The sequence below is a fragment of the Grampus griseus genome (assembly GCF_964374135.1).
Source record: "Grampus griseus genome assembly, chromosome: 10".
In the NCBI taxonomy this organism is placed as follows: Eukaryota; Metazoa; Chordata; class Mammalia; order Artiodactyla; family Delphinidae; genus Grampus; species Grampus griseus.
The window spans coordinates 55590514-55606074 of NC_139004.1; the positions used below are offsets into that span (position 1 = coordinate 55590514).

Sequence of the window (15561 nt, forward strand, 5' to 3'; positions counted from 1 at the left end):
ACCGCAATGAGAAGCCCACACACCACAACGAAGAGTGGCCCCTGCTTGCAGCAACTACAGAAAGCCCACGTTCAGCAACGAAGCCTCAATGCAGCCAAAAAATAAAATGAAATAACTTTTTTTAAATGGAATTAAATTAGAAATCAATACCAGATCTCTGGAAAATCCCCAAGTAATTAGAAACTAAGTAATATACTTCTAAATAATGTGAGGGTCAAAGAAAAAAATCAAAAGGGAATTTAGAAAGTATTCTGAACTGAATGAAAATGAAAACAACTTATCAAAATGTGTGGGAAGCTGCTAAAGCAGCACTTGAGAAATTTATAGTACTTAACACCTATACTAGAAAAGAAAGATCTCAAATCAGTGACCTCAGCTTCTGAAACAGAAAAACAAATTAAACTTAAAGTAAGTAGAGGAAAGGAAATATAAAGATCAGAGCAGGTAGCAATGAAACAGAAATCAGAAAATTAACAGAAAAATCAATGAAACAAAAAATCAGTTGAGATCAAACCCTCAGCCAGACTGATCAAGTTAAAAAGATATAAATTACCAATATTAGGAATGACAGAGTACAGTACATCAGTACAGATCTACAGACATTAAAAGAATAAAAAATATTCTGAACTTTATGGCAATAAATTTGAAAACTTAAACGGCCAAATTCCTTGAAAGAAACCAAATACCAAGGCTCACTCAAGAAAAAGCTAACATGAATAGCTCTATATCTATGAAAGAAATTGAATTTTTAGTTAAAAATCTTCCTGTGAGGAAATCTCCAGGCCCAGATGGCTTCACTGATGAATTTTACCAAACATTTAAGGAATAAACAATTCTACACAAACTCTTTTGGAAGATGGAAAAGGAAAAAGTATTTCCCAACTCATTCTATGAGGCCAGCATTACCCCATACCAAAACCAGACAAAGACAATACAAGAAAACTACACACCAATATCATTCGTGAATGCAGATGTTACGAGTTGTAAACAAGGGACTTCCCTGGTGGTCCAGTGGTTAGGACTCCACACTTTCACTGTCGGGGCCCGGGTTTAATCCCTGATCAGGGAACTAAGATCCCACAAGACGCGCAGCCCAGCCAAAAAAAAAAGTTGTAAGCGAAATTTTGACAAATCAATTCCAGTAATATATAAAAAGGATAATACATCATGTACAAGCAGGGTTCGCCCCAGGAATGCAAGACTGGTTTAAAATATGAAAATCAATCAATGTAATTCACTATAGTAACAAACTAAAAAAAGGAAAACCATACAATTAAGAGGAAGCATCTGAAAAAATTCAGCATCCATTCCTGAATAAAAACTCTGAGCAAACAAGGAATAGAAGGGAACTTCCTCAACCGCCTAAGGGTCATTTACAAAAAACCTACCGATGGCAGAAAGCATACTTCATAGTCAAAAACTGAATGCTTCCCCCAAGATCAGGAATAAGAGAAGGATTTCCATTCTCACCACTACTGTTCAACCTTGTACTAAGCTTCTTGCGAGTGTAATCAAGCAAGAGAAAGTAAGAAAAGGCATCCAGATTGGAAAGGAAGGAATAAAACTGTCTTTACTCACAGATGCTATGATCATCTACGTAGAAAATCTGCTGGAGTCAATAAAAAAGCTACTAGAACTACTAAGTGAGTTTAACTAGGTCACAAGATATAAGATTAATGTACCAAAACACTTGTATTTCTAGATACTAGCAACAAATGATTGACAATTTATAAAAATGTCACAATAGTATCCAAAAAATATGAAATATTAAGGGATAAATTAACAAAAGATTTTCTCCCCAAATTGATCCATAGATTCAACACAATCCCAATAAAAATTTCAGAGGGTTTTTTTGTAGAGTATGTCAGATGTAAAAAGAAGACATGAAACTACATAGATAGGGCATCTACTGAACGCTGGCAGAAGACCTCAGACCTCCCAAAAGGCAAGAAACCCCCCACGTACCTGGGTAGGACAAAAGAAAAAACTAAACAGAGACAAAAGGATAGGGACGCGTCCTGCACCAGCGGGAGAGAGCTGTGAAGGAGGAAAAGTGTCCACACACTAGGAAGCCCCTTCGCGGGTGGAGGCTTCGGGAGGCGGAGTGGGGGAGCTTGGGAGCCGCGGAGGAGAGCACAGCAACAGGGGTGCGGAGGACAAAGCGGACAGATTGCAGCGCAGAGGATCGGGCCGACCGGAACTCGCCAGCCGAGAGGCTTGTCTGCTCGCCCGCCGGGGCGGGCGGGACTGGGAGCTGAGGCTCCGGCTTTTGTCGGAGCGCCGGGAGAGGACTGAGGTTGGCGGCGTGAACACAGCCTGCAGGGCGTTAGTGCACCGCGGCTGGCCGGGAGAGAGTCCGGGGAGAAGTCTGGAACTGCCGAAGAGGCAAGAGACTTTTACGTCCCTCTTTGTTTCCTGGTGCACGAGGAGAGGGGATTAAGAACGCTGCTTGAGAGAGCTCCAGGGACGGGCGCGAGCCGCGGCTAAAAGTGCGGAGCCCAGAGACAGACATGAGACGCTAGGGCCGCTGCTGCCGCCACCGGGAGGCCTGTGTGCGAACACAGGTCACTAGCCACACGCCCTTCCGGGGAGCCTGTGCAGCCCGCCACTGCCAGGGTCCCGGGATCCAGGGACAACTCCCCCGGGAGAACGCACAGGCGCGCCTCAGGCTGCAACGTCTAGCCGGCCTCTGCCGCCGCAGGCCCGCCCCGCACTCCGTGCCCCTCCCTACCCCCGGGCCTGAGTGAGCCAGAGCCTCCGAATCAGCGGCTCCTTTAACCCCGTCCTGTCTGAGCAAAGAACAGACGCCCTCCGGCGACCTACACGCACAGGTGGGGCTAAATCCAAAGCTGAGCCCCTGGGAGCTGTGAGAACAAAGAAGAGAAAGGGAAATCTCTCCCAGCAGCATCAGAAGCAGCGGATTAAAGCTCCACAATCAACTTGATGTACCCTGCATCTGTGGAATACCTGAATAGACAACCAATCATCCCAAATTAAGGAGCCGTGTGGATGAAAGGCTCTTGGTGCTGCAACCAGGAGTCAGTGCTGTGCCTCTGAGGTGGGAGAGCCAACTTCAGGACACTGATCCACAAGAGACCTCCCAGCTGCACATAATATCAAACAGCAAAAATTTCCGAGAGATCTCCATCTCAACGCCAGCACCCAGCTTCACTCAACGACCAGCAAGCTACAGTGCTGGACATCCTATGCCAAACAACTAGCAAGACAGGAACACAACCCCACCCATTAGCAGAGAGGCTGCCCAAAATCATAATAAGTCTACAGACACCCCAAAACACACCACCAGACGTGGACCTGCCCACCAGAAAGACAAGATCTAGCCTCATCCACCAGAACACAGGCACTAGTACCCTCCACCAGGAAGCCTACACAACCCACTGAACCAACCTTAGCCACTGGGGACAGACACGAAAAACAACAGGAACTACAAACCTTCAGCCTGCAAAAAAGGAGACCCCAAACACAGTAAGATAAGCAAAATGAAAAGACAGAAAAACACACCGATGAAGGAGCAAGATAAAAACCCATCAGACCTAACAAATGAAGAGGAAATAGGCAGTCTACCTGAAAAAGAATTCAAAATGATAGTAAGGTTGATCCGAAATCTTGGAGATAGAATGGACAATAGAATGGACAAAATGCAAGAATCAGTTAACAAGGACCTAGAAGAACTAAAGATGAAACAAGCAACGATGAACAACACAATAAATGAAATTAAAAGTACTCTAGATGGGATCAATGGCAGAATAACTGAGGCAGAAGAACGGATAAGTGACCTGGAAGATAAAATAGTGGAAATAACTACTGCAGAGCAGAATAAAAAAAAAAGAATGAAAAGAACTGAGGACAGTCTCAGAGACCTCTGGGACAACATTAAACGTACCAACATTCAAATTATAGGGGTTCCAGAAGAAGAAGAGAAAAAGAAAGGGACTGAGAAAATATTTGAAGAGATTATAGTTGAAAACTTCCCTAATATGGGAAAGGAAATAGTTAATCAAGTCCAGGAAGCACAGAGAGTCCCATACAGGATAAATCCAAGGAGAAATACGCCAAGACACATATTAATCAAACGGTCAAAAATTAAATACAAAGAAAACATATTAAAAGCAGCAAGGGAAAAACAACAAATAACACACAAGGGAATCCCCATAAGGGTAACAGCTGATCTTTCAGCAGAAACTCTGCAAGCCAGAAGGGAGTGGCAGGACATATTGAAAGTGCTGAAGGAGAAAAACCTGCAACCAAGATTACTCTACCCAGCAAGGATCTCATTCAGATTTGATGGAGAAATTAAAACCTTTAGAGACAAGCAAAAGCTGAGAGAGTTCAGCACCACCAAACCAGCTCTACAACAACTGCTAAAGGAACTTCTCTAGGCAAGAAACACAAAAGAAGGAAAAGACCTACAATAACAAACCCAAAACAATTAAGAAAATGGGAATGGGAACACACATATCGATAATTACCTTAAATGTAAATGGACTAAATGCTCCCACCAAAAGACACAGAGTGGCTGAATGGATACAAAAACAAGACCCATATATTTGCTGTCTACAAGAGACCCGTATGCTAACACATATATATGGAATTTAAGAAAAAAAAAAAATATCATGAAAAACCTAGGGGTGAAACAGGAATAAAGACACAGACTTACTAGAGAATGGACTTGAGGCTATGGGGAGGGGGAAGGGTAAACGGTGACAAAGCAATAAAGAGGCATGGACATGTATACACTACCAAACGTAAGGTAGATAGCTAGTGGGAAGCAGCCGCATAGCACAGGGAGATCAGCTCGGTGCTTTGTGACCGCCTGGAGGGGTGGGATAGGGAGGGTGGGAGGGAGGGTGACGCAAGCGGGAAGAGATATGGGAACATATGTATATATATAACTGATTCATTTTGTTGTGAAGCTGAAACTAACATACCATTGTAAAGCAATTATGCTCCAATAAAGATGTTTAAAAAAAAAAAAAAAAGAAACTACATAGATAGTATGATTTTTAACTCTAAATTAAAATTAGGCAATGACAAGGTCTTGAAAGAAATGGACTAAACTTGTTAGCTGGAGTTGTGTTTGGGTCATGGGCTTTAAAGAATGTTTACTTCTATTTTTATCTCTTTCCAAGTTTTCTTAAGTAGATATGTATTAATTTCTATAATAATAATAATAAACATTTAAGTTGGCTACCAAATGACTGTTCTGCTTTGTATAAAACTATATGAAGATACCTCCATATGCAAATCATACAATAAACTATTCTAAGCATATTTAGAAAAATTTAATATACTACAAATAAGATAATAAGGCAGAGCTATTTTCAGGAATGACCAGTTGTTGAAGTTTCAGAAATGAGAACCAGGAAATAAACTTACCGATAACCTCAGAACACCAAAATTTGCAAAATCATAAATGAGAATCTGGTAGAACAGTTCTTCACTGAAAATAAAAATGAAGTGACATTAAGGAAAAGCTGAATCCATGCTTCAGAGCCAAGCAGTAGGGACAAAATGGGAGAGATAACCCGAGATGGGCAGGACAGAGATGTGCTGCTTCGCGGTGGCCTTTCTAACAGTCCTGGGATCTCCTGCTCCACCAGGGCTTTGGTGGCCGGCCTCTGCACACAGGTCAGACCACTAAGACCAACTGCCTTGTCATCACCCGTGCTCTGTCCCCACCCCTCTGGTGCTGTAAAAGGTTCTAACACTCAGTAGTGATAAAGTTAAGGAGTTTTTGTTTGCTCACCTTTTCCCCACTTGCAAAGAATCCTATAAATCACTTCTTTTACAACTCACCATTTAAAAAATATGGGCTGTATAGGGAGGGCAGGGACGTGACCCCGGTTTTAAATCCAATCAGTTGGATTTAAAGGGCTGAGAGTGGGCGGTGCAGCAGACGTCCGCCAGAGCATCTCCCACAGTACCCTGCTGTACACAGCACACGCTGCGATGCTCCACCAGCACTAAGCCCTTAGCACCCAGTTCACAGCAGCCAACTTTTATTGAGCACTGGGCATCTACCAAACCCAGGCATCTCATGTAATTTTACCTTCACAAAACCCTGCAAGTTAAGTAGTAATAACCCAAATTTCTCATCTTACAGATGAGAAATCCGAGACACAGATTAGGAAAGTGACTTGTCCATGGTCACATAAATGGTAAATGGTTGAGCCCAGATGTGAAACGACATGTGACTCTAAAGCCAGGGCCCTTTCCAACTATGTCATCCTGCTCTCCCCGGCTTTTCCTGCCTCTGCCTCCAGGACTACTCTTCTAGCAGCTCTGCTTTTTTCACATTCGCACCGATTTACCTAAGTTTGGTGGTGTTGAGAAGGTATAACTTGGTCTGATGCTGTGCCAAGGCCCACTGAGGATTCACACAGCCCACAAATGAGTGGTTACGCAGCACCTCCCGGAGAGCTGGAAAACAAGACACAGGTCAGTAACTGCACCCCACCAACACCTCTGCAGCCCAAAGCACCAGAACTAGAGACAACAAACAGGTACCTGAATGGAACCTCTTGCTGAAAGTACACACAAAGAATGAATAAGACAGAACTAATCTTTCAAAATGCAACAAGGAATTGCCAAAAGATTTAGGAATACTCAAAGATCACCATCCAAGACAAAGCAGGAAGCCAGAGAAGTAACAAGAGCTCTGAAACCAGCTTTAACCAAAGACACTGGAGGAACTGCAGGTATCAAGAACTTCAGTTTTTGCAGGCTCTGAGGTGTAGAGAAAGAAAAACAGAAGCCTAGGAATGTTGCGAAATGTGGACTGTAACAGGAGGCCACTTCCCCTCTTTTGCAGCCAGGATTCACACTAAGCAGGTTGCTTGACAACTTAAAGTGGAGATTTTAGTTTAAACTGATTCCAGGGCTGACTGTTCCTCCAGGTTCCTGATAGAATCAAATGCAAATTCTCTCTGGAGAAATTCATCTTCAACCCAGACTTCCAATAATTCCTCACAGATAAAGTACCAGAACTTAGTGGTCAAAAAGTTACAAAATACACAAAGAAACTAGGCACCAAGAATTAGAATCCAGAAGAAATCACAGAATCACATCTGCCAAGTTTTAGAGGCTGGAAATATTGGCAAAGATGATAAAATAATAAGCATGTTCAGTATGCTTAAGAGGTATTAAAACATTGAGTAAGTGACAGGAGACTATCAAAACTGATCAAGGAAAGACAAATATATGATATCACTTACATGTGGAATCTAAAAAATAATACAAATAAACTTATTTACAAAACAGAAACAGACTCACACACAAAGAAAACAAATTTATGGTTACCAAAGAGGAAAGCAGGTGGGGATTAATTAGGATTATGGGATTAACAGATATACACTACTATATATAAAACAAGGACCTACTGCATACCACAGCGAACTATATTCAACATCTTGTAATAACCTAGGATGGAAAAGAATCTGAAAAAGAATATATGTGTGTGTGTGTGTGTGTAACTGAATGACTGCTGTATATCTGAAACTAAGAATATTGTAAATCAACTATAGTGCAATTTAAAAAATAAATAGAAAAAGGAAACAGAAATAACACCAATCTTACATAAACTCTTTCAAAAAATAAAGGAAGAATAATTCCTACCTCACAAGGTTAGCATAACCCTAATACCAAACCTGAGAAGACATTGAAAAAAGGAAAATTTTAGACCAATATCCTTTACAGTCATAGGTGCAAAAATCCTAAACAAAACATCAGCAAATTAAATCCAGCAATATATTAAAAAAAATAATAAGAATAATACAATCAAGAAGAGATAAGCCCAGGAAAGCAAGGTGATTTAGCGTCTGGAAAATCTCACCATATTAACAGAATAAATGAGAAACACGTGATCATTTTAGATATAGAAAGAGTATTAGACAACAACAATTTATAATTAAAAACTCTCAACAAACTAGGAACAGAAAATAACTTCCTTAATCTGAAAAGGGCATCTATGAAAAACTTCCAGCTAACATCATGTTTAATGGTGAAATACTGAATGTGTTCTTTCCACAATGGAGAACAAGATAATTAACACCCATGCTCACTCATCCTATTTGACGTTGTACTGGGGGTCCTAACCACTGTAGTGAGGCAAGGAAACAGTATAAAAATATGAAAGGAAAAAAGTAGAACTGTCTCTATCTGCACCTTTGGCAAGGTCACGTGATACAACATCTTTTGTATTTTAATATGCTAACAGGTGGGGGTCAAAATACCATGGTAAACAATGGGGAAAATGATTTTATTCTGACTCAATCTTAAAAATTTAAACCAAAGTTAATAAAAATAAGTTTATATTAAAAATGATCAAGGAGATTTCAAAAAAAAACAAATAAAATTTCTAAAAATAAAAAATATAATAACTGAAATTAAAAATCAAGATAGACTGGGGCTTCCCTGGTGGCGCAGTGGTTGAGAATCTGCCTGCTAATGCAGGGGACACGGGTTCGAGCCCTGGCCTGGGAGGATCCCACATGCCGCGGAGCAACTAGGCCCGTGAGCCACAACTACTGAGCCTGTGTGTCCGGAGCCTGTGCTCCGCAACAAGAGAGGCCGCGATAGTGAGAGGCCCGCGCACCGCAATGAAGAGTGGCCCCCGCACCGCGATGAAGAGTGGCCCCCGCTTGCCACAACTAGAGAAAGCCCTCGCACAGAAACGAAGACCCAACACAGCCAAAATTAAATAAATTGTCTAAAAAAAAAAATGGCATGAACATTACCACAATAAAGGGGGAAAATACTCTTTAAAAAAAAAAATCAAGATAGACTGAACAGAGTGGACAAAGTTGGCAAGGTAATTAATGGTAAGGTAGATCTAAAAAAATTATCCGAAGTGCAGCACAGAGAGACAAAGAAATGGAAAATATGAAAGACAGCTTATGCAATATGGAGAAGAATAAATATGTAAGTAAGTCCCGGAAGGGGCGGGGGACAGGGAGAGACAGTAACTGGAGACTCTCAAGACAAAAGATCAGAGAATATCCCAGAAGTGATGAAAGACACCAAACCTCAGCTCCAGGAAGCCCAACAAAATCCACACCTGAGATAAGCAGGACACTAAAGAGATCTTAAAAGCTCTCAGAGAGAAAAGAGAGAATACCCACAAAGTATTAAAATATAAGACTGACAGCTGAATTTTCAACAGCAACAATAGAAGCCAACGACTGATAAAATAACACCTTCAATGCACTGAGAAAAAAATAATTGCCAATCTGGAATTTTAAACCCAGCAAAGAAACTTATCAAAATAAAGATGGATTAGACAAAGCAAAACTCAGCTTGCCATCTCAGGCCCCACAGAAGGAGGTGCTAAGGGCAGACCATGAAAGGTCTGAGGAAAAGAATTATGAGCAGAAAATATTGGCTAAACCCAAACAAACTGACAGTAACAACATAATATGGAACAATGAGATATACACATGGAAACTGTGACTATAACACCATATACCAAAAATTAATTCCAGGTGGACTAGAGATTTAAGTATAAGCATTTTAGGAGATAATATAAGAATATAGATTTAATTATCCCAGAGATAGAAAGAATTTCCTAAATAAGATTAAAAGGCCAATGTGTGGTAGAGGAGTGATCAAGATGGCAGAGTACTAGGACATGAAGCTCACCTCCTCCCACAAATACAACAAAAATACATCTACATGTGAACAATTCTCACAGGATACCTACTGAACACTGGCAGAAGACCCTAGACCTCTGAAAGGGCAAGAAAATCTCCAAGTAACCAAGTGGGGCAAAAAATAAATAAATAAATAAGAAAGCGAGAAAGGAATCGGGACAGGACCTGCATCCCTGGGATGAAGCTGTAAAAGAGGAAAGGTTCCTGTACCCTGGGAAGTCCCATCACCAGTGGGGAATCAACCAGGACAGAGGGGGAGGTTCAGAACCTCAGAGAACACAGCAACCAGTTTGCAGCAGTTAGAACAGAAAAAGACATGCACAGACAGTCAGTACCACAGCTCTGCACTTCTGAGCCTGAGACACCTATCTGCCGATACAGGCGGGGGCTGGGTGCGGAAGCTTGAGCTTCAGAGATCAGACCCAGAGAGAGGACTGGGATGGACTGCACGGAAACAGCCTGAAGGGGCTGGAGCCTGGTGCAACCACACCTGATGGTGTATGCAGAGGAAGCCTGGGCTGCCTTAGAGGCCAGGTGCCATTGTGTCAGTAGTGCGTGAGGGGAGGGGCGGGAACCACCACTACAGCCTTTCTACCCACAAGAGCTCTAAGGCAGCCAGACACTGCCTACACGAGCTCCAGGAGCAGTCACGAGTCGCTGCTGTTCCCTGGACTTTAGGAGCAGTCTCGAGCTGCGCACCTTGCCCTCCCAGACTCCAGGAGCAGTCCCGAGCCACCTCCATTCTAATCACGCGCTCTGGGGGCACACGTGAGCTGCCACTGCCACTGAGAACTCCACGACCAGGCACCAGCCACAATATCTGCACATCCACTATCAAGAGGTAACAGCCAGCACACACTAAGGAAAGAGGTAGCAGACATCCAGACTAAAAACAGCCCTCACACCAAAAACTCTTAAACCCACACAAGCTACACAGGGAGGCTTCCACATATAAATAGCCCTCCAAGACCACAGCAGATAATTGTTTCTCCTAAACTCATAGAGCAAGAGAACTATAAGTAAAATGAAGAAGCAGAGGAACCACTCCCAATTAAAAGACCAAGAGAATTCCCCTGAAATAACAAACAATGAAACAGACCTCTTCAGTCTAAGAGACACTGAGTTCAAAACGGAGATAATGAAAATACTGAAGGAATTTAGAAAGGCTATTGACAGAAATGCAGAGTACTGTAAAAAGGAACTAGAAGCTATAAAGAGGGACCAAGAAAAATTAGAAAACTCATTTGCTGAGATGAAAACTGAACCAAAGACAATGAATAGCAGAATAAATAATGCAGAAGAATGAATAAGTAACCAGGAAGATAGAATAATGGAAATGACCCAATCAGAACAGCAGACAGAAAGCCAAATGAAAAAAAAATGAAAGCAACATAAGAGACCTATGGGATAATATAAATTGTGCCAATGTATGCATAATAAGGATTCCAGAAGGGGAAGAAAGAGAAAAGGGGATCAAAAATGTATTTGAAGAAATTATGGCTGAAAACTTCCCAAACCTAAAGAAGGAAACAGATATCCAGGTACAGGAAGCACAGAGGATCCCAAACAAGGTAAACCCAAACAGACCTACACCAAGACATATTATAATAAAAATGGCAAAAGTTAAAGAGAGGATTCTAAAGGCAGCAGGAGAAAAACAAAGGAGGCAAGGGAACCCCCATAAGGCTATCAGCTGATTTCTCTACAGAAACACTGCAGGACAGAAGGGAGTGGAAAGATATACCCAAAGTCCTAAAAGGGAAACATCTGCAACCTAGGATACTCTACCCAGGAAGATTATCATTTAGAATAGAAGGAGGGATAAAGAATTTCTCAGACAAGCAAAAACTAAAAGAATACAGCAATACTAAACCTATCCTAAAGGAAATATTGAAAGGTTTTCTCTAAATAGAAAAGAATCCATAGGAAAGAGAAAATCACAATCAGAAAGCAAATCACCTAAATAAGCCAGTACACAGATTAAAAAAAAAAAATTCTGTGAAACTAATAATAACCAAAATGAAACAGCAAAAGGATGAACATGAAGATGTAAATAAGGAGATCAAAATCATAAAATGTGGAGGAGAAAAGTAAGAAAATGTAGATTTTTTTTTTCATTCCCTAGAATGTGTTTGAGCCTAAATGACTACCAGTCTAAGACAAGCAGATATAGGAAGGGGTTAATATACTTGAAAAATGGTAACCACAAATCAAAAACACAATAGATTCACAAAGACCAAAAAGAAGAGAACATAAGCATAATACAAAAGAAAATCATCAAACCACAAAAGGAAAAACAAAAAAGGGACAAAGAAGAAATATAAAATCAAAGGGAAAACAAAGTTTAAAATGGCAATAAATACATATCTATCAATAATTACCTTAAATGTCAATGGACTAAACACTCCAATCAAAAGACAGAGTGGGAGATTGGATAAAAAAGCAAGAGCCTATAATATGCTGCCTACAAAAGACCCACTTTAGAGGAAAGGACACACATAGATTGAAAGTGAGGAGATGGAAATAGGTATTTCATGCAAACTGAAATGAAAAGAAAGCAGGGGTTGTAATATTCATATCAGACAAGATAGACTTTAAAACAAAAGCCACGAAGAAAGATCTAAGGACACTATGTAATAATAAAAGAATTAATACAAGAAGAGGATTATTACATTCATATATGCACCTAATACAGGTCAACATATATGCAACTAATACAGGAGCACCCAAATACATAAGATAAATACTAAAAGACATAAAGGGAGAAATTGACAAAAATACAATAACAGTAGGAAACTTTAATGTCCCACTCACATCAATGGACAGATATTCTGGACAGAAAATCAGTGAGGCAACAGAGATCCTAAATAATACAATAGAACAGTTAATTAGACTTAATTGATATTTTCAGGACATTACATCCAAAAAAAAAGAAATTCTTTCCAAGTGCATATGGAACATTTTCTAGGATTGACCACATACTAGGGCACAAAACAAGCCTCAACAAATTTAAGGATATAGAAATTGTCTCGAGCATCTTTTCTGACCACAACAGCATGAAACTAGAAATCAACCACAGAAATATGTGGAAAAAATGATTACAGGTAGGGCTTCCCTGGTGGCACAGTGGTTGAGAGTCCGCCTGCCGATGCAGGGGACACGGGTTCGTGCCCCAGTCCGGGAGGATCCCACATGCCGCAGAGTGGCTTGGCCCGTGAGCCCGTGGCCGCTGAGCCTGCGCGTCCAGAGCCTGTGCTCCGCAACGGGAGAGGCCACAACAGTAAGAGGCCTGCGTACCGAAAAAAAAAAAGGGGCAGAAAACCTAAATAGACATTTCGCCAAAGAAGACATATATTTAGGTCTTTAACCCATTTTGAGTAAGACCGGATACTATAAAACTCTTAAAGGAAAACATAGGCAGAACACTCTGACATAAATCACAGCAATATCTTTTTTGATACATCTTCTAGAATAATGGAAATAAAAACAAAAATAAACTCAAAGCCTTTTGCACAGCAAAGAAAACTATAAACAAAACGAGAAGACAACCCACAGAATGGGAGAAAATATCTGCAAACAATGCGACTGACAAGGGATTAATCTCCAAAATTTACAAACAGCTCATGTGGCTCAATATCAAAAAAAAACCCAAACAACCCAATCAAAAAATGGGCAGAAGACCAAAATAGACATTTTTTCAAAGAAGACACACAGATGGGCAACAGGCACATGAAAAGATGCTCAACATCACTAATCATTAAAGAAATGCAAATCAAAACTACAATGAGATATCACCTCACACCAGTCAGAATAGACATCATCAAAAAGTCTACAAATACCAAATGCTGGAGAGGGTGTGGAGAAAAAGGAACCCTCCTATACTGCTGGTGGGAATGTAAATTGGTACAGCCACTATGGAGAACAGTATGGAGATTCGTTAAGAAACCAAAAACAGAGCTACCATATGATCTAGCTATCCCACTCCTGGGCATATATCTGGAAAAAAACATAGTTCAAAAGGATACATGCACCCCAATGTTTATAGCATCACTATTCACAATAGTCAAAACATGCAAGCAACCTAAATGTCCATCGAGAGATGAATGCATAAAGAAGATGTGGCACATACATACAGCGGAATATTACTCAGCCATTATAAAGAATGAAATAATGCCATTTGCAGCAACATGGATGCAACTAGAGATTATCATACTAAGTGAAGGAAGTTAGAGAAAAACAAATATCATATCACTTATATACAGAATCTAAAAAAAAAATGATACAAATGAACTTATTTACAAAATAGAAACAGACTCACAGGCTTAGAGAACAAACTTGGCAGGGAGAGATAGACTGGGAGTTTGGGATTGACATGCCCACACTGCTATATTTAAAATAAATAACTAATAAGGACCTACTGTATAGCACAGGGAACTCTGCTGAATACTCTGTAATAACCTAAATGGGAAAAAATTTTGAAAAAGACTAGATAAATATATCTATTCTTTAGATAGATATATATAACTGAATCACTTTGCTGTACACCTGAAACTAACATAACATTGTTAATCAACTATACTCCAATATAAAATAAAATGTTAAAAAATAATATTAAAAAGTTTAAAAAATATATATGGGGGGAGCATTCATAAAAAAATACCACATGAGCCCCAAACTGAGGGAAGATATTTTCACGTAACTGATTACTGTCTAGAATAAACATATAAAGAACTTCTAAAATCAGTTAGAAAAGACCAAGCACCCAACAGAAACATGAGCAGAAAACTAGAACAGGCACTTAAGAGGAAATACACCTACTCAGCTTTATCAGTGATCAGGGAAACACGAATGAAAACCACCATTAGACACCTTTTCACTAACACCAAACTGGTAAAAAGTCTGACAATATCAAACACCAGAGAAACAGTGGAGCAAAGCAACTCTCCACACTGCTGGTGGGACCACACACTTAGCGACCCGTTTGGAAAACAAGCTGTCACTTTACAAGCCAGCAGTAACTCTAAGTGTGTGTCTACTCTGCACAGAGCTTCCCGGCCAGTGTGCCAAGCTCCTGATCTGCTCAGGTCCAGGAAAGGGGCTGGGGGCTGAGAGGCAGAGGTGACACCCCTGGAGTCCTCCACATGTCCTTCCATAGCAGAATGAATGACTAAACATGTGGCAAAGTCAGGAAGTGGAATCTATTACAAGCAGAAAAAGTAAACCAGAACGTAGCAAGATGGATGAATTTTAGGAATATGTGTACACTTATATACACTGCAGAAAAACAATATAATTCCCTTTATACAAAGTTTAAAATTTGTACAAGTAAACAATGAATTTTGTAGGGCTACAAATATGGGTGGTAAAACTATAATAAAAGAAAGGAAATAATAATCACAAAATGTAGGGTCACAGTTACCCTAAGGGAGGAGGGAAGGGGCTGGACAGGGAAAGAGCACACAGGGCTGCACAGGTGATGGCAACGAGCTGTTCCTTTTTTTTTTTTTTTTTTGCGGTACGCGGGCCTCTCACTGTTGCGGCCTCTCCCGTTGCGGAACACAGGCTCCGGACGCGCAGGCTCAGCGGCCATGGCTCACGGGCCCAGCCGCTCCGCGGCATGTGGGATCTTCCCGGACCGGGGCACGAACCCGCGTCCCCTGCATCGGCAGGCGGACTCTCAACCACTGCGCCACCAGGGAAGTCCCGAGCTGTTCCTTTAAGTTAGCGTTCATTTGTTTTCTCCTGTAGATCCTACTTATGTTTCATAAGCATGATTTTGCATCTACTAATTTATCTGAGTGTGTGTGTGTGTATGTGTACATATATATATATTTAATGGAAGAAATAAACATACCACCACAAAGGGGGACAGGGAAGGGGGTGGAGACAGCAG

At 40.8% G+C, this 15561-nt stretch overlaps 1 protein-coding gene across 1 annotated transcript in view; it reads right to left on the minus strand.

The window, feature by feature from the left end:
• Nucleotides 1-15561, minus strand: part of MLH1 (mutL homolog 1) — a 51696-nt gene that overhangs the window by 4209 nt on the left and 31926 nt on the right. The window contains exons 14-15 of the mRNA XM_082663989.1: nucleotides 6333-6441; nucleotides 5398-5461 (exon numbers count right to left, since the gene is read on the minus strand). Coding sequence (XP_082520115.1) covers nucleotides 5398-5461; nucleotides 6333-6441 — 173 coding nt within the window. The remainder of the gene's footprint in view (nucleotides 1-5397; nucleotides 5462-6332; nucleotides 6442-15561) is intronic.